Source organism: Nomia melanderi, chromosome 3 (assembly GCF_051020985.1).
Source record: "Nomia melanderi isolate GNS246 chromosome 3, iyNomMela1, whole genome shotgun sequence".
Lineage (NCBI taxonomy): Eukaryota > Metazoa > Arthropoda > Insecta > Hymenoptera > Halictidae > Nomia > Nomia melanderi.
The window spans coordinates 2,288,772-2,306,078 of NC_135001.1; the positions used below are offsets into that span (position 1 = coordinate 2,288,772).

The 17,307-nt window shown below is 41.5% G+C and overlaps 1 protein-coding gene across 3 annotated transcripts in view; it reads right to left on the reverse strand.

Annotated features, from left to right (window-relative positions):
* Fas1 (fasciclin 1 Fas1 domain-containing) overlaps positions 1–14,215 on the reverse strand; it is a 407,539-nt gene extending 393,324 nt beyond the window's left edge. For all 3 annotated transcript variants that reach the window (XM_076366367.1, XM_076366368.1, XM_031984244.2), the window contains exon 1: positions 13,614–14,215. In XM_076366367.1, the coding sequence (XP_076222482.1) occupies positions 13,614–13,724 (111 nt within the window). In that variant the 5' untranslated portion in view covers positions 13,725–14,215. The remainder of the gene's footprint in view (positions 1–13,613) is intronic.
* Positions 14,216–17,307: the final 3,092 nt, after the last annotated feature.

Below are 17,307 nucleotides of genomic sequence, written 5' to 3' on the forward strand. Positions count from 1 at the left end.
GAAATGAAACCTGAGTAATTCTTGCGTGCTCGGCGTACTGTATCCCGATCGGTGCTTTCGCTAATAAAAAAAGAAGGCGTGAACGCGTGAGAAAATTGCTTATGCACGGACGAAAATATGTACTTCGAAAAAGCAGAAAATTAAAAAGACGTTTAATCATCAGTTCAACAATACACATTCTATATTCTAAATACTTGGTATCACATCGATTCGAATCCTTTTCCGATATTTTTATTCCAATTATTTATTATTTCGTTTGAAACAGAAGGAATTCGATATAAAGCAAGAACAAAGAAAAAGAAGCCATACATGTCCGTTCAAAATTTCATCAAATACGGACTCCGCGCTTCATAATTTTCTGAAATGCCACTCGCAAAAATAAAAGGAATCACGGTAAATTGGGAAAATTCGAAAAACGAAGAACTAGGACAGTCAATGGAATTAATAATGATGTAACGCGAACATAACGAACGCGGAACATTAAACGAGCATAAATATCCATTTCGAAATCATCGCACCGTACATCAAACACGTATACGCAGACCGCCGAATCTCTTTCATCCCTTTATCATCCCAAACTAACGAACCGAAGTTCATTAATCGAATTAAAAGAGATATTTCGTGCGACAATAGAAAACGCGTAAAAATGGAAAAAAGTTCAGCGAGGAACACGCGGACGAGGTTCGCAGGACGGGTTCAAAAGTAACTATCGAAAAAAATTCGAGGTGCGTGCAACGCATAAATACTTCCGTTACATCGTGCAATGAACTCTCCCCGCGTGTGCTGTGTCTGCGCGGATCGCTAACGAGGAACAGCGATCACGCAACCTTCGGCAGAACGAGAAGGAAACGTTGATTTTTCAGCTACTGATTTTTAACCCTTTGCAGTTGATAGTATCATTCACTATAAATATTCATTACCCTTTTTCTGAGATATCGAACGTTTCTGCAACTAACACAGAAAGTTTCGCATAAATTCAGAGGAAACTATATTATAACAGTGTTCAGTAAACGAATAAATAAATATTCAGTTCATCATTCTTTATACGAAAGTAATAATCCATTTACAGTGAAAAAAGGATTGAGATGACGATGATCTCTCACATGAGATAATGTCTTTGAAATCGTCCAACTCTTGTCTGACACATGGTTTTATACTATCAATAGTTTCAGTGATATTCGAGTAAGTCTATTTGAATGGGTCAGCCTGAATGAATAAAGAGATAAATCTAACAAATCCGAAGGCGAGTGGTAGCGACAGGAGTGGATGGGCTTAGGAAGCTATGATAGGACATCTCTGCGAGTGAACGTTTAATAAACCACAGACTGTCGCCGACGTGGCTAACTTTCCTTCTCTCTGCACGACCTCTCCCTCCGCCATTCGCCATGTACACCGCACCATTGGCATGACGTAGAAATTCATCGCGGTCACCAACTATTTCGAACTATCGCTACTTTCCGCATACTACTCCAACTATCTTAAACTGCCAATACACTGTCTGCTCTGCGGCCCTTGAATCTGATCCCGCGGCGCCGATTTCGGTAGTCCGTTTTTCGGGGAAACAGACCTGGCATGCTTAACCCTTGAAAGAATCCGGAATTACAGAGAGGAACCACGTTAATGTTCACGTTAAAACATTTACATGGAACTATGAAAAGGAATCGATATATTTTAACGTAACACTGTATGAGAAATAAATAATGGTGTCTCTAGCTAGAGTAATTTGTTATATGAGAAGACTTCTCAGTTTTCTACCTTCAGTTTCACGTAAATGTGTTACAAGAACACATTAACTTGCAGTACAGCTAAAACTGTCAGTAAAATAATTATTATTAGAAGGATATTATAGTTGATAAGGACGATGGAGTACTTACTTGACAATTCGTCGTTCTCTCTATAAATCGATGTAGCAAGCTTCGATTAGTTTGAAGATAAAATACTGGGTAAAATACGTAATCATTACTAATAATTGTCGGCGTAATTCCGTATCGATCAGGGCTAACGGGTAAAATGAGCAAAAACCCCGCTTCTCTCGGGCATGTTATTAGCAGTTTTTGCATGTTACGATCTATGTGGCTGTAATAACATAATAATGCGTTTAGGACTTATCTTCATATAATAATGTGGTAAGCCTAATCTGGCAAATTAAATCTTAATCCATGTGCAGGCCAAAGCCGTCATTGTCGACTAAAGCCCGTGTTTCGTCGTAACAGAAATATTTTTGCCGGGAAGCGACGGTTTCGAAATAGCCGAACCGTGCGTAAAAATTAACATAAGTTGTTAGCGTTTGTACCTATCCCGTGTCTTTTCCTGTGACACGTAAACTCCCGTCCCAAATTAATATTCATGTTCAGAGAAAAAGTCACGCGTTCCATTTCTCGGAGACTAAATGTGTACAAATAAAAGTTAAAAGACTGTACGGAAATTATACGGTCCTGAGCAGATCGATGTGGACTTGCGGAAACGTATTCGTTTAATCTCTCTGTTGGAAAATACACATTGAACCGTGTTGACTTTGAAAATACAATTCCCAAAAAATGTTTGAAAACTGTCGAAAGATGTTAAAAATAAAATCGAGAATTTTACCGAACGAAAAAATAATGAAAAACGAGAATACCGGAAAAACGGAACGTAACTTGTCGGTTAATGCTCAACGGTTTTCGGCTGTCAATCAGTTTCGCTCGGATTATCGACTAGAATTGTACACAAGGTTGCTATTAATTCGGCATCGACGCGTAACCGACAATTTTAATAACAATATCTCCGGTGAACGTAACACGGAACTATTATTTTTCGAATAAAGCAAGCCTGAATACTAGTGCACCCATTCGTTTTTTATAGCCGGGGATTTAACCTTCGGCAGTGCCGAGAGAGTTTCAACAAACAGAATTTCGCTGCATTCAATTTCATTTTTCGCGGTGTCCGTTCGAAGATTTGCTTTTTATAACAGTAGTTTTAACGCAGCGTGAAGCTTTCGGTATTTAACCATTTCGCTATCGATATTGCACGCGTGCAGCGTTCAACTATAACCGCCACATACGAACTTCGTCTGTGCACAGCCGGTTATAGACGCTGTAACAATTTTTAGTGCTCCGAGCAATAAACTTTTATATCTAAACAATGCAACCATTCAGTGGATTTCTGTTTTTTTTATTGAAAATAGTGATTCAACTACGATACCTCCGTTGGTGGTAACCGAACGAACTACATTAACCCCTTGCCCTATGATTTATTTCTTAACTATGATCGACTGGAGGCAGTACTGTACTTCATAAATTCATTGAATCAAAACAAATCCGTAATACGGCACTTACTACGAGTCCAGTGTTGAAGAACCCCTCTATTACCGAGGCAATACCGTAAATCGAAAATAGGGACACCGCCGAGCACAGATTCACGCGCGCGATAAATAATCCCGCGGTCCAAAAACCGGGAGCGGAAAGTTCGCGCGCGTTGTTCGAAGAGAAGTGGCGCGGCAGGTATGCCCATTATATCAGGAACACGCATTGTCCCGGTATTCCGAGAGTCGGCTGGCGCAACGTATAGAGAGCGTATCACTTATATAATTTACATCGACGCGTATTATAACCTGGTCGCCGGCCGGGCACGTAACGAAGTGTACCGAGCGCATACCGGATGAACGGCTCCGCCAGCCGGTAGCACCCTCTCAATGGAATTCCCGAGCCCTCCCGGTCCCGCGGGCTCGATTTCTTCGTTTCTCATGCATAATTCCTCATTGGCCCGCTTTTCCTCTCCTTCGATCGTATCAATGCTGCGCGCGCGCATACAGGAGGGGATCACGCGACCCAGCATGCGCTCCGACCACCTTTCGAATGAGACATGATTCGGGAGACCAGATGATCGAGGATCGAGGATCGAGGATCGAGGATCGCGGCGAGCGGGTTTAGAATATTGAGGATATTCGAACAGCTGGGAATTGCGAGAACGGATCTGCGCATTGGGGAAATTTACTTTCAGCGCGGATCTAATTGGTAGCAGTCCCAGAGCGGATCCTTGGATCAGAGGTTGTTGGTTCACGACCATCGACGCGAAAGATTGATTAACCTTTACGTGTCTTTCGAGTTCGTTCCGTTTGGAATGAGTTCGTTAGATGTAGTATGCTTCTGGATCATAGAGTTCCGTGGATTTATATTCAAGGAATATTTCAATATTGACTGTTGTCCTGTGAAAGCGTCATTCCGAAATTTATTTTAGTCGGATGGTGGTGAACGTGTTTGTTGATTGACTGATTCAATCGATAGGATATTTAATAGATTTAGATCAATTGAATCTGTAAGTTATTTCGGCGGTGAAGATGGTGTATAAAAAATAATTATTGCATCTCCGCGAAGAATGATTTTTGCCAGTTAAGCCAGTTACCCGAGCCGAGGGTATTCTTCGTCAAAGAACGTTCACGTGCGTCCTCGGATTAAAAGCAGAACCGTGGAAGCGGAGTTGCTCCTTAAATGTTCGTACGGTCGTAAAGTTTAGCGACACAGAAGCAGAATTTGTAAATTCACGCAGGCGGAGAGCGGCGGCGCGTCTCGTTCCGGAATCGAATTTTCTTACGAAAGCTCGCGCCGTTCGTCGTCCTTTGTATCCACAGTCACATTTCAATTTCAGCCCGCCTTAGAGTAAGCTTCTTGCGCTCTGCTTGTATAATTAACCGCTTCAATTGCGTGATTTTATTTCGGGGCTGAGGCACACGGTCGGGAGGTACCTTTGTCTCTGCCAGTGTCCTGTTCTGTTCTATTCTTTTTCTAATCTAATGAATGCACAGATGCTTTTAATCGGATTAAGTCGCTAAGCATCGTATTATTTGCATTTTGTGCATATTTTCAGAAAGCAGAGATATCTCTGTCAAATTTAGAAAAACCAGAATATAATGATTTGACGTAGCAGTTGCTCTTTCAATTTTGTTTGAATTCGGAAAACTGACATTTGATCAATAAAGAATGTGAAGAGATGTTCAGTCCCAGTGTTAAAATATGTGACCGAACTATACATTTAGCCGTGAGATCGAGACATCGTTTCGAGCCAATCAAACTTAAACATCCCATCAGTTGCAGATTTATACGTAGAATAATTGCACGTCGCTAACCGATGGAGCGTTCAATGCTGTTGATCTTGGCAAATACAAGCTAACCAATCTATTACCGCCGACCTTCGATACGTCTAAGATCGATATATGTATGTCACGAGCTATCACCCGTGTGCTACACGCCAATCGATGCGCACCTATTCTATCAATCGTGATTGGATGGAGGGAAGAATGTTCATGGGACGGTAAATTGAGATTTCCGTTAAAACAATGAATACACGAAGCCACTTGTGTACTCATTATCACACCATTATTACCCACAATATCGTCTATTACCAGAGTTTCCATAATCAGATGTAACTACAATCTTATAATCAGAAGAAATATTCAAGAAACATCTATTAATTCGACAAAAATCAAAAAGATAAACCTTGCAGAAACAATTCAAAGTTTAACAATTAATTCTTAACGTTTCTCTAACAACTAGTCAACATACTCCTTCCACAGAATTTGTTGTCACTGAAAACACGTCCGATATCGTAATATTTCAATTTCAAGTCTGAATTCGCAATGAAATATAAAAATATGAATCCTTTAATTCGTAATCTATAACTCCAATGTTTAGTTACATAGTAACATTAATGTAACCCTAAAACTATCGAGAATTAAATTAATTTAAAATCCCGTTTGCGTATTGCTGCATCAATTTCTTTAATAATTCCTCAGAAAAACATTCGTTATCTTTAATAAATGCAAAAGACGAAGTCGGGTATGAATCGTTTCGAACCGTCTAGTAGTTCCAGTGTTAAGTTTAGTTATCTAGGGTTAAAGGCAATCAGAAAACCAGTTCGATCATATAATAACGAAACGAAGAGAAGTCGGGGGAGGAACTGATCGTGTAATTCAGTTTGAACAATTCCCTCCGTCCACTCCAGAACATGCGATCGCCGATCGAAGATCAAGCAATCGCGCATTCTCTTTCCAGCACGGTCGACGCTCGGTCGCTCAAGCACCGCCGGCTTTTCTTCCCTCGGTTCCCACTCCCGCCGCGCGTGTTTCGCACGGGCAAAGCAGTGCGTCCCGCGCGGCGCCGGCGACTTTTCTTTGCCGCGAAAGGGAAATCCCCCCGGGCTGTGGAAACACGCGACGGCAATGAGGGAAAGGACGCGGCAAAAGTTGACGCCGGGAAAAATGCTCGACCGAGCGAAATAAAGAAACGAATTCGACGAGTTTATGTTCCGCGGTTGTGTGGGTGCGTGTGGATGAAAGATCCAAGGTAGACGGAAAAACGTTGAAAGAAACGGCAAAGAAGGTGGTACGCGGGAAAGAGGACGAGGAAGACGAGAGGAGACACTTGGAAAATTCCCGGTCGCCTTTTCGCTAACATGGCACACGACGCTGATCTTTATGGGTTTCTATATTTCACGAGTAACACGAGCGTAGCTTCTTCAGCTGCCTGGGGGCGCCTACGCGACGTATTGTTCTCGTTTTCGCGAGGCGTCGCTTCGCTATCGTCCAGAACTGAACTCCAGACGAGAATCATGGAAATACTTGTTCCGGGTGGCTCCAACATCCTCAGATTCGCCAGTTGGTGGGGAATCAATCTTAGAGAGACCCAGGGAAAAGCTTTCCGAGACCACCAATTACTAAGTATTATCTGTTTATCTCGTCTGAAGTATTTTAATCAAATTATCGTAGTTTGACGTGGTAACGTTGTTTCTCAAGGAAACTACAGTCGACAGTGTTGTAGTGAACACTCTTCTACTCTCTCCTTCCGCAGCTGTCGTAGCAAGTATATTAAATCAGTCTTCAAATACTCCAGAAAGAACTAAAGATTACATTCCGCAAAAAGATATAATTCAAAGTAATCATAAAATCCATTACAACTCCATTCATGCAATTATTAATACCGTTCGTTGTGTTGCATCCATGGCGAGGGAACACTGGAAACGCATCGTGGAAAAGCGTCCGACGATTTCACCGAAGCTATCGGTCTATCCGTAGGAAATGGTTACTCAGCGGGGAAAGGGGAGGAAAACGCGTTTTCTCGTTCAGATTCTCCATGGGAAAGCTGCCGTTCCCTTCTCCTACTCTTCCTCTTCTTCCAGGGACGTGCGCGTCGCGTCACGTCGTGCGTGTAGGAAAGCAGAGCCGCGCACAGCGGGACTCTCGCATTGTTTCGTTTCAACATGAACCGCTTGTTATAAATATCCGGTGGTGGTGCAGCGGTAGGAGAGAATGAGCATGGTCGGGAGCTGGGATAAAGGGAGACGGAGGCGGGCGGCTCGTCTGCAGTGTTCGTTCACCTCAAGCAGTCGTTCGGCCTCTCGATTCGCTCCAATCGAACGCCGCACACAACCGTGCACCCACACGCGGTAGGGACGCACACGCTCACGCGAGAATTCCGCTACTTCAGTTGGGAAAATATTTGCCTTAATTTCGAGCATCGCCGAGACGTTTCCACGAAACGAATCGAACCTACTTACAAGGAACTCGTTCTAAGCGAGCGCTGCGGGATCAAGCTGGACGAGGCATCGGCGTACTAAACGCGCCATTTTGCAACACGTCGTCGCGAGGGACGCGATTTTCTTGTGATCAGAGAAAAGGGAACTCCCGCGTTTAAATTTCTCGTGAGACGCATGGTACTTTCGATGACGTTTTTTTTTAATCTAATAGTTCGCGAACGAAGATCGTGGGATGAAATAATTTCTTAAGAATACGAAGATGCTTAATACAAATGCCATGAAAGTCACTAATGATCGACGCTTCCGAATTACTTGAAAATTGTAACGTGCAAGATAACCAATGGAAATGTTTAATAACGTAACTAAGTTGATAACAGTGTAATGCAAAGATAGTAACGCTAAACAATTAATAATTGTCCTTGCTTCTCCTTGCTACAAAAGAATAACTCTACGAAAGAACGATGAAGAAATCCCTAATAGCATGCGCAATGAATATTCTTCAATGAAAAATCGACAGGTTTTGGAACCGAATGCAAGCGAAGGGGGACGTGGGAAGAAATCGTTATTAAAACATTGATAATAGAACTTCCATACGTATAGTAGTAACATGTAAAATATCTGGTTAGTAGAGAAGAAAAAGGGAAGCCGAGAAATTCCACGGTTAACATACGGTCCGCCTCCGGGACGAAACGACTTCTAGATACGCGGGAGTTCCTTACGTTCCAGAACTCTGAAGACCATCTGTCGCGCGACTTAAAAATGACATCCGGCACCATGATCCCTCTCCCAGCTCCTTTCTATTGATTCTAGCCACGCTCCATTGGCGAATTATTTGGGTCACAGGAATAACGAACCCGTTGGAAACGGACAGTCGTCCGTAACTGTCTCGACACAGATAAATTATAATCCCTGCGAAGAGTCGGAGCTTTCTGGTTTAAAATTAATTCAAAACTCCGCGTCTACTACTTCGTATAGTAATACATAGCGTGTGCTGTTATATATTCGCAACGTTGTAAATTACATTTTACATAGAACGATACTGCGGGGATAATTTTAGAGATCAATCCACGTCATCCATGTGATAAAAAATGCACAAATACACGTTAACCTCGTTACGTTCTTATCGTGCGAGCAATTTATCGTTTTAATGGCGCTTTTTCGATGAGTGGACTTAGTTAAGCCTGTATGTCGAATATATTTACAGTACGAGTAATTATTACAAATATTATAATTTAATTCACTCGTTACGAAAATTATTTTTCTGGGATACTGTACCTTTTCTCCCAACTATCCTCATTTTCCTTATCACAGTCTGAAAGGTCTAAAGTCTGACCCAGTTTCGACCGATTTCAAAACTTCATTGGAAATTCTGCATTTTCTTTCGTCCATTTAACTTTCTAGCAGTTCTTATATTGCCTGATTAACCAGTTTCTCAATTTATGTCCTCCCTTTTCTTTCTCTTTCCAGAAGAACGTATCGTTCAACTTGTTTACTTTATAAACAGTTATTTGACCGGTTACGGTAAGTATGTGTACATCAAGCACTGGCACGTTTAGTGTTAATCAGCCGTTTACACTATAAAACAGTCTCCGATCCAAGCCGAAATCTGCGAAAGCGTTGCGCGCGCTTCCAGCCTCGTAAATCCTGCTGGAATTTAATTTGAAGCTGTTGGAGGCAAATTACGAAGTTTGAGAGGATAATATCGAACAGAAGCTCCGAAGGTCAACAGGGCCGTTATCGCGTTGCGGCCTCGTGTACAAACACACCTGCGCTGCTCCAGGTTTCCGCACCTGTCCGCACCTGCCGCCGCCTTCGGCATGAATGGAACTTACAAGTTAGCGGGACTTAACGTAGGCGCCGTTGTACGAAACGCTGCGCGACAAAAGGAAAAAAGAGTGAAAGGCAAGACCAGTTGCTGGCAGAAGCCGGGAAGCGAGACCGTGGAACGGCATTGACATTGGCAATGACCGTTTTAGTTACACCGTGGCTGCGTAACGCGGCAACTTTCCGCCAAGAAGACGGTCAAGTGGAACAGCGCGGGAAATTCACGCGGCAATGATTCGTCGTGGACACATGATCAAAACGAATCGGCGGAAAAGACACATGATACGTTGGCCAATATATTGCTAACATTTTTTTTACATTAACATTTTTTTTAGTGGAAATATTCGTTAACTCCTTGCCTTACGACTTCCTTCGCAATTATTCTGTTTAAATATGTATTATAAATTACCAATTAACTAGAAAACATGAATTAAACAATACGTTTATTTTAAGCTTCCGTTCATTGTACTAAGGAATTTGTAATGGATTCAAATGAAACATTTTTTGAAAATACTAAATATAAATACGGATTTACCAAGAAAATTTGGAGTGTTACAGAATGTTCATTTGATAATTATATTTGCTTATGAACTATACTTTGCGGAAGCAACATTGTTCATTAAGTTAATTAACGAAGGATTTTGGACGTACACAAAGATGGAATAGGTACACAAAAGTTCGAAAGGTCTGCCATCAAATTATAAAAACTTAATTAGCTCGTGAGCCTGGATGTTTCCAGCAACACAGTGCAAGTCTAGCAGCATTAGAAAAATTAAATTTTATACAATATCGTAATTATGTGCCACGTCTCCTACGAAGAGATGCAACTCCATGTTTCACGTAAATTTCATTTATAAATCTCCCGACAATATTTCGAAATTTTATAAACTCTCCCAAAACATCCATATGAAACCAGCAAACCTTAATTAATACTTCCAGAATAAACACTTAAAACGAATACAGTATAACCTTGCTTATCCAATCTAATTGAGCGACTGGCAGTTCGCATAAACCAAGACTCAAGAAGAAACAGTATAAACCCATACATTCAATCATTTATATTCTGAGGCAAACCGAAGATTTCAAATCATCGAGTTTTTGACTAACCAAGTCCCGGACGATCTAGGTCACGCAAAATAATTCGATTCATCGATAATTCCGTATTTCCATGAAGAAAAACGCGTTCAAGGGAAAAATCATCCATCCCATCGTCTATCTTCGAGTCGCATCCGCAGGTAAGCGAGCCGTATGGAAGGCAGCGCGTTAATAACGAAAATCTGATAACGGAATTAAAAACCGGCGCGTCCGTGGGAGAGATTAAACGCCGTAAATCGCGTTTCCGTCGATAAAAAGAATCGCGGAAGTTCGGCGGAAGCGTGAAACGAAATAAAACCCGCGAAAATCGAGTTGCATAGGGGGACTGGGTTCGCGGAGGAGGAGGAGGCGGCGGGGGTGGAGGACGCGCGCGCGCCGGCAAGTAGTTTGTCGAATCGATCGTAGCCTGAAACTAGCCTTGAGCGAAAACGTCCTGACGATTTTTGTCGCAGCAACAAGTTGGTGGGTGTGATATCGTTCGCCCCCTGCCTTCGAACCTGGACACGCATTATTGTAATATTCAGCGAGATGAATTCAAAAGCCATGCGGTGCTGGTATCTCCGGGGGATTTAATATAGATCAGTCCATTAACTAAACGGTTTCGCTGAAATGGGATCCGTAATGCCGTCGGAAATCACTTTTTCCCGAAAAATCCTATGGAAAATCGCACCCCTTCTTTCCACCGTTCGCGCCTCAAGCGAATAATTCATTTTGATTTATCGCCGATCGACGTTCATTATGTTACTACAGCCGAAGTTGCCTTGTATTTACGCGAAATGAAATTTGCATCGGTTCCGAGTACGAAAATGGGATTCAATGTTCCGCGTCGAGGGCTTTGGTTGAATTAAAAATGAAATAAACATCGACTCATGTTTTACTAAAATCTTTCTGTACGCTGTAGCTTATTCGGAGAATGGTGTACATTTATGAAATCTCCTGTTTACGCATGGCAATCTATGGTTCTATTTGTGTAATGAAATATGGGTGCAATGGTTCATTTAACCTCGCTTTATTCTGTTTCTCGTTCATATGGGCGAGCTGTGAATACTGCTTTTTTTAAGGGATATAAATATTCCGAGCTGTTGGTAAAAAAAAATAAAAGAATAGTGACGTTAAGTGTATCAATAATATGTAACATTTTCTTTTTAGATTAATTTCGAAAGATGTTCCGAAAAATGTTAAGACACTTTACTTGACTATTAGAGTTTCCAATGAATATTATCTGGTATCCGAACCACAGGGCGAAAACTTCTGCAAAAATAGACACGAGAAGAAAGGGCATCGATTTAATGAAGCAAGAAAAAAGAGTCGAGTGGCTCTCGATTTTATGTTAGCCGACCCTCCTTTATTGCGTCATTAATTAAAGGAATAATCCGAGGCAGTGCGTAAACCTCGCCATAAAGGTTAGTACAGAAGAGCCCTAAAATTAAGTGATTCGCTCGTCGAGCCGAAGAAAGCTTGTTATCGTTCTTATTGGCAATTCAATGGAGATGCAGAAAGGAATTAATTCCAAATCCTTCGCGATTTAATGGCGAACGTTTGACCCAAAAACTGTACAGGTTACGTAAGACCTTTCTAACCTTATTTCGAGGTACACAAAATTACTCCATAACTCTAATTATCTTTTCTAATTACATTCTCTATCAGTAACTAAATAGCTCTGGCGAAATAAGCAATAATAATTAAATACCAAAAATATACTGTAATATATTAATAAATCCATATTTAACTATCTTGAATAATTCCAAAAAATAATTTACATTTGACAACACTACGTACGCAAAAATTGTTCTCATCCTTTTTCCATGATTATTGTGATTCAGTAAAAAAAATGATTCGATTAAGTAACAAACACCGTATTATCGAATAACGGTGTGCTCCGCTCAAGTCAGAAAAATCCGATCTCACTTTCACTGTGGCTACAACAACGTGAAAGTAAATAGGTTCCAATGGAGATTTAATCCAGCACCGGCCGCGCCGCCAGCAAGCCTAACCCGGTGAATTAAAAGTAACCTTCATGGTCCGTTCGTGCGTGTCGGAAATGCACACCATATTTGATTTTGTAACGTCTGCTCGTCTAAATTCTCACGAATATAAAACACTATCCAAAATCAGCTTGGGAATTGCTGTGTTCGCAAGCTGAATAGACTGAACTTAATTTTTTTTAATTTCTTCAAATTCTAATACTAAAACCTGTGTAATTAATATTGTACGTGTGCAATTGAATTAAATTTTTCTATTATTTTTTTGTGGTCAAACCACTTTAACAAATGAATGGTTCAATTTCGGAGCTGGCATTTTGGAAGGTCATGGATGTTAAGACCATCAGTAAATTGACAGTACGATAGTTTCCACGTATTTGTTATTACAGTCAGTCAACAGCTGCGCACGAAATTCGACGCGCTCGAATACGAACGGGAAACTACTTTATGGTCTTCCAACTGAACACAGACAACCAACCGTTTTAGGCAAGTCATCATATCGAATAGCCTACATTTAACGAGAATTTCAATAAAAACCTAACCTAACGATGCGATATGAAGTTTGTGGAAGCTTAAACATCGGTGAAAAATAATAAATAAAAGATAGATATTGAAATTATTCAATCGAGTGGATCGTTAATTAATCTGCAAAAGAATTGAACATTATCTTCATAAATTCTCATGGAACTTAATTTAATTTATGTTCGAATAGCTTTTGGAATACACTTTTAATAATTCAAGCTTTACGGATGACACTTCACTACCCATTCATTAGTAACTTTTTCAAATTTTCAACACTATTCTCGACTTACAAAATAAATTAAATCCGACAAATATAATTCATATTTTACATATCGCATCACATGAAAATTTCACTGTAATGAACACAGCACAACTCAAAGCCGTAAAGTACATAAAATAACCTAAAACTTACCCCGTAACTTCACAACGAACTAATCAAAAGTACTCCTCAAAACAATGAACGCAACATAATCTTTCCCGAAGAAGAACAACCCGAATTAACGAATTTTTTCCAACTTAGAGGTTACATTTTTCCCACCTCAACGATCCACCTTCAAATTTCAATTATCGTATTTCAAAACATCATATCTTCCCGCCATTACATTCCCACAAGCTCGCCAAAGGAACAAGACAATCGAGCACAACGAGCAGTAACAACAAAGTACATGCATAAATTCGACTCACCTGAGACAAGTCCGGATCATCGCGAATCTTGGCGTCCATGGTCTGAGTTGCGTGGATCCCGGTGGCAGCGAGGACCACGAGTAGCACGGTGATCGGGCCGGTTGACAGCATAGTTCCCCGTGAAACGTTCACTAGGCTATCAGTAGAGTGTCACGAAAACCACACCAATCCACTCTTTACCAGGAACAGTATGCGTACGGTGGCACCGGCACAAAGCGAGGGAATGATCTACCGGGGAATGGATCTACCGCACAGCGTCAACGGTGTTGGGACCGGGTCGCGTCGTTGATCGTTTTTAAACGGAACGACCAGATGGTCGGCACGCCGCGCGCGCACTGTTCGCTGACGCGTTTATCGGTTCCGAAAGGAAAAAAAAGGAAGGAAACTTTCTCCGCGCCCAAGCGTGTGCGTGTCGGTTAAGGCAACACGAGCCGAATGAAATAAATCCCCGTTGCCGAACGTCACCGCGCCTGAGAGGAAAAGAATTTTCTATTGTCCGGGTTTGCGCGTGTCGGGACACCGAGTTATAAGAGAGAGGGAAACGTACCGACTGACTGACTCTCCGCACTCTTTTCGTAGGACGTGTCAACGATACGGAGGATGGCGCGGAACTGCGCCCTCTCCATGCCTGGACCCCCATCCCCCCCACCACGCCGCCGCAACGAGTCTTCGGAGTACCGTGCCGTCGTCCCCCCTCCCCTCGCCCTTCGTCGATCTCCTCTCTCTTTCCCGCTCGGCGTCGTGGTCGACTTTCCCCCTCCCTTCGCGCGATCCTGACTCCCCTAGCGCGACACACATTTCACACACCCGCGCTGGAACGGGACCTACCGAGGCAGGCAGCCGATGGTCATTCGATTCCCTAGGCCGAGTGGATTTAAATCGGAGCGCACTTCGACTTCGTTCATCATTACTGACGGGGAATTATAACGGGACGATGTATGCGGGCTTCGTGGAAGTTCGGAATTTGTTGGAACGTGAGATTCTCTTTTTTTCTCTCCTTGTTTTTTCCTTTCGCTTCTATGCTTAGAGAGTTGCCGAGGTAAATACTCGCTTTGAATTGGGAGGAAGGTACACGTTATTTTGGACGTAATGTTTGTACGCTTCTAAACGGTTTGAGCGTTCACGTGTAATGGAGATTTGTAATTTTGAAATTGACTTCTGTATTGGTTGAAATCATGTTTTAGGGTTGATTTTTCGACGCGTATTATTGACGATGAGTACGTGTTGCAGATTAACACTAGAACTACTGAGTAAAATTGATTATTCTGTATTTCCGTATGAAATATATAAAAATATTTTTATTAAGTGTTCAATTTCTTTATATTCTAGTTTATATTTATGTAAATCAATTCTTTGAATAATTTCTCAGAAAATGGTCTGTACCTTTTCCATAATTGCGAAGGAAGTGTCAGGAAATAATGGGTCATTTTGACTCATTTAGTAGGTCTAGTGTTAGGGATTCCGATGTAATTTTTATGGAAATTTTGTTTTTTTGTTTTGTCGTGTGAAGATTTTCTCGGTAGTATGTTTTATACGTTTGTATGGGGATTATATTTCTGAGTGGTGATAGTCATTTGATTCTCCCTCTGCAATTGGATCTACACCGAAATTTATTTGGAGTTATATTTTGGATGTAAATATTGGAAATAAAACGAGTTCGATGTTTGATAAATGATGTTGTAGCGGGAGAGGGGTGAATTGATTGAAACGAATCGCTGCAAGAGGGCGGAAGTAGAGCAACGGAACGATTTATCGAGTAATAGTTATTCTACAACTGAAAATATGTTCGAATCAAATTAAAAGGGATAGTTATTGGAGGATTTCGGACGAATGTATCGCATTTCTTTTGTCTCACAATTCGAGGATACTGTTAAGTGCGTCTTGAAAACAGATGTTATCTAAGGATATGTACATTTAATATAATTAAATAATTTTAGTTATGCGATACACTTAGAAAGCTTGCTTTTCCTTCAGATATTATCAGTTCTCAATTTCCCCGAAAAATATACGTCAAATCTATTAAGATTAAGGACTTCTATGATATCGTATTCCTTAATTATGAAAGATATGGCATTTCATAACGACGTATCCCTGCTACACCCACAATATTAATTTTATCAACATTGAGAGACGTAATTAAACATACATTTTCACAAAATTCAACAAGAATAATACCGCAGAAATTTGCTGGTGTTAACAATGCTTTAATTACACTACGCAGATTCAACATGTTTCACTCTGTTAATATTTGAAACTCTGCATTTAAATCTGCATGAAACGTCCACTGTTTAGTGGTTCCCTGATGCCGTTATGTTGGTATTACACTTAAAAATCCTGAAATAAGATCACCAAGCAAACATACATTCGCAATTAAATCTCAAAATTTACAATTTAATTGTCATCGTATAATCTTGTTTCGTATAAAAAATATTTACCATCTGAAAAGAAAGAAAACACACGAAATGTCGATAAGTGACGAAAGCTTGCCATTATTTTTCCATTGTTTTATGGCACGGCAAATGGTTTAGGATGTTTGAAATGTTCCCGAGGCCATCAGTACTTCCAAGCGCAGCCAGTAGGCACGTGACGTCATTCTGCCCTCATCCACCCTCTCCTTGACCAACCACCACGAAATCCCTAACTACATCGTAGACAGAGAGTGACATCACGTCTACAGACTTTTCTCGTTCTACGAGTGCTCTCTAAAGCCGTGCGCGCCGCCTCTGCCTCTACCTTTGCTCCGTGAATCCGTGCCACGTGGAGCCGTTAACCAAGAGCGTAAAGTTTCGCCATAGAGAGAGGAGAGGGGAAAAAAGAGGAACACGCGCTCGTAACGAGATTGTTCCACTCTTCTGCGTTCTTTCTTTCATTTGTTAACTCATACTCCCGCGCGTTATATCAAAATAAAAATGGTTGCGGACGTATTGATTGTCAGGCGTTCAAAAAGAAACCGTCGCCATTTCCAGTTCTCACCTTTTACTTCCATCACTCGATAGAAATGGATATTAAATCACCGACAAATCGATGCATCAATCATTCGCAATTTCTAATGAAAACCGTCAAAATATTTATACATCTACATAACTTTGAACGCAACATATAAATGATCAAACGAAACGAATTTTTAGAGGATACCGCACGAATCATTCGTTTTTCAATGATGACTGCGCGCCGTCACTGGAAACGAGCGCCAACGTTTAACTGCAACGAATATTTCACCAAAAAATAATGTTAAAGCGACGGATGCGTCGGGTTCAAAGGAAAGCCGCGTGATATCGGCCAAAGAGGATCCGGCGACTGAGCGAGCGCCTAGCGGTCGCGAACGCGAGGCTAAGTACTCTCGGTGATTGCCATTAATTAATTCCGGCTCTACAGCCTCCGACCTTCTTCCGTCTTAGCGCGCCCTCAACACGTGCATTCATAGTCGCGACTTCCGTCATTAATAATTCGACCGTGGGGCAGTCTCGAAGCGTATCGTTTCTGTTGCCGGAGCCACTCGTAAAAGTACGCCGCGGTGATTTTCGATTTGGACGATCGCGAGGTCTTCCATGCCGCGAATCAATATACTTGTAACCTCGATCGGCGAATTGAACGAGAATTACCAAAGTATAGTGGACTTAGACCGATTCCCGAAACCTCCCGGAACAATGAGGATTAAGGAAAGATCCGGATCGCGAATATAAACGCGAAGGGG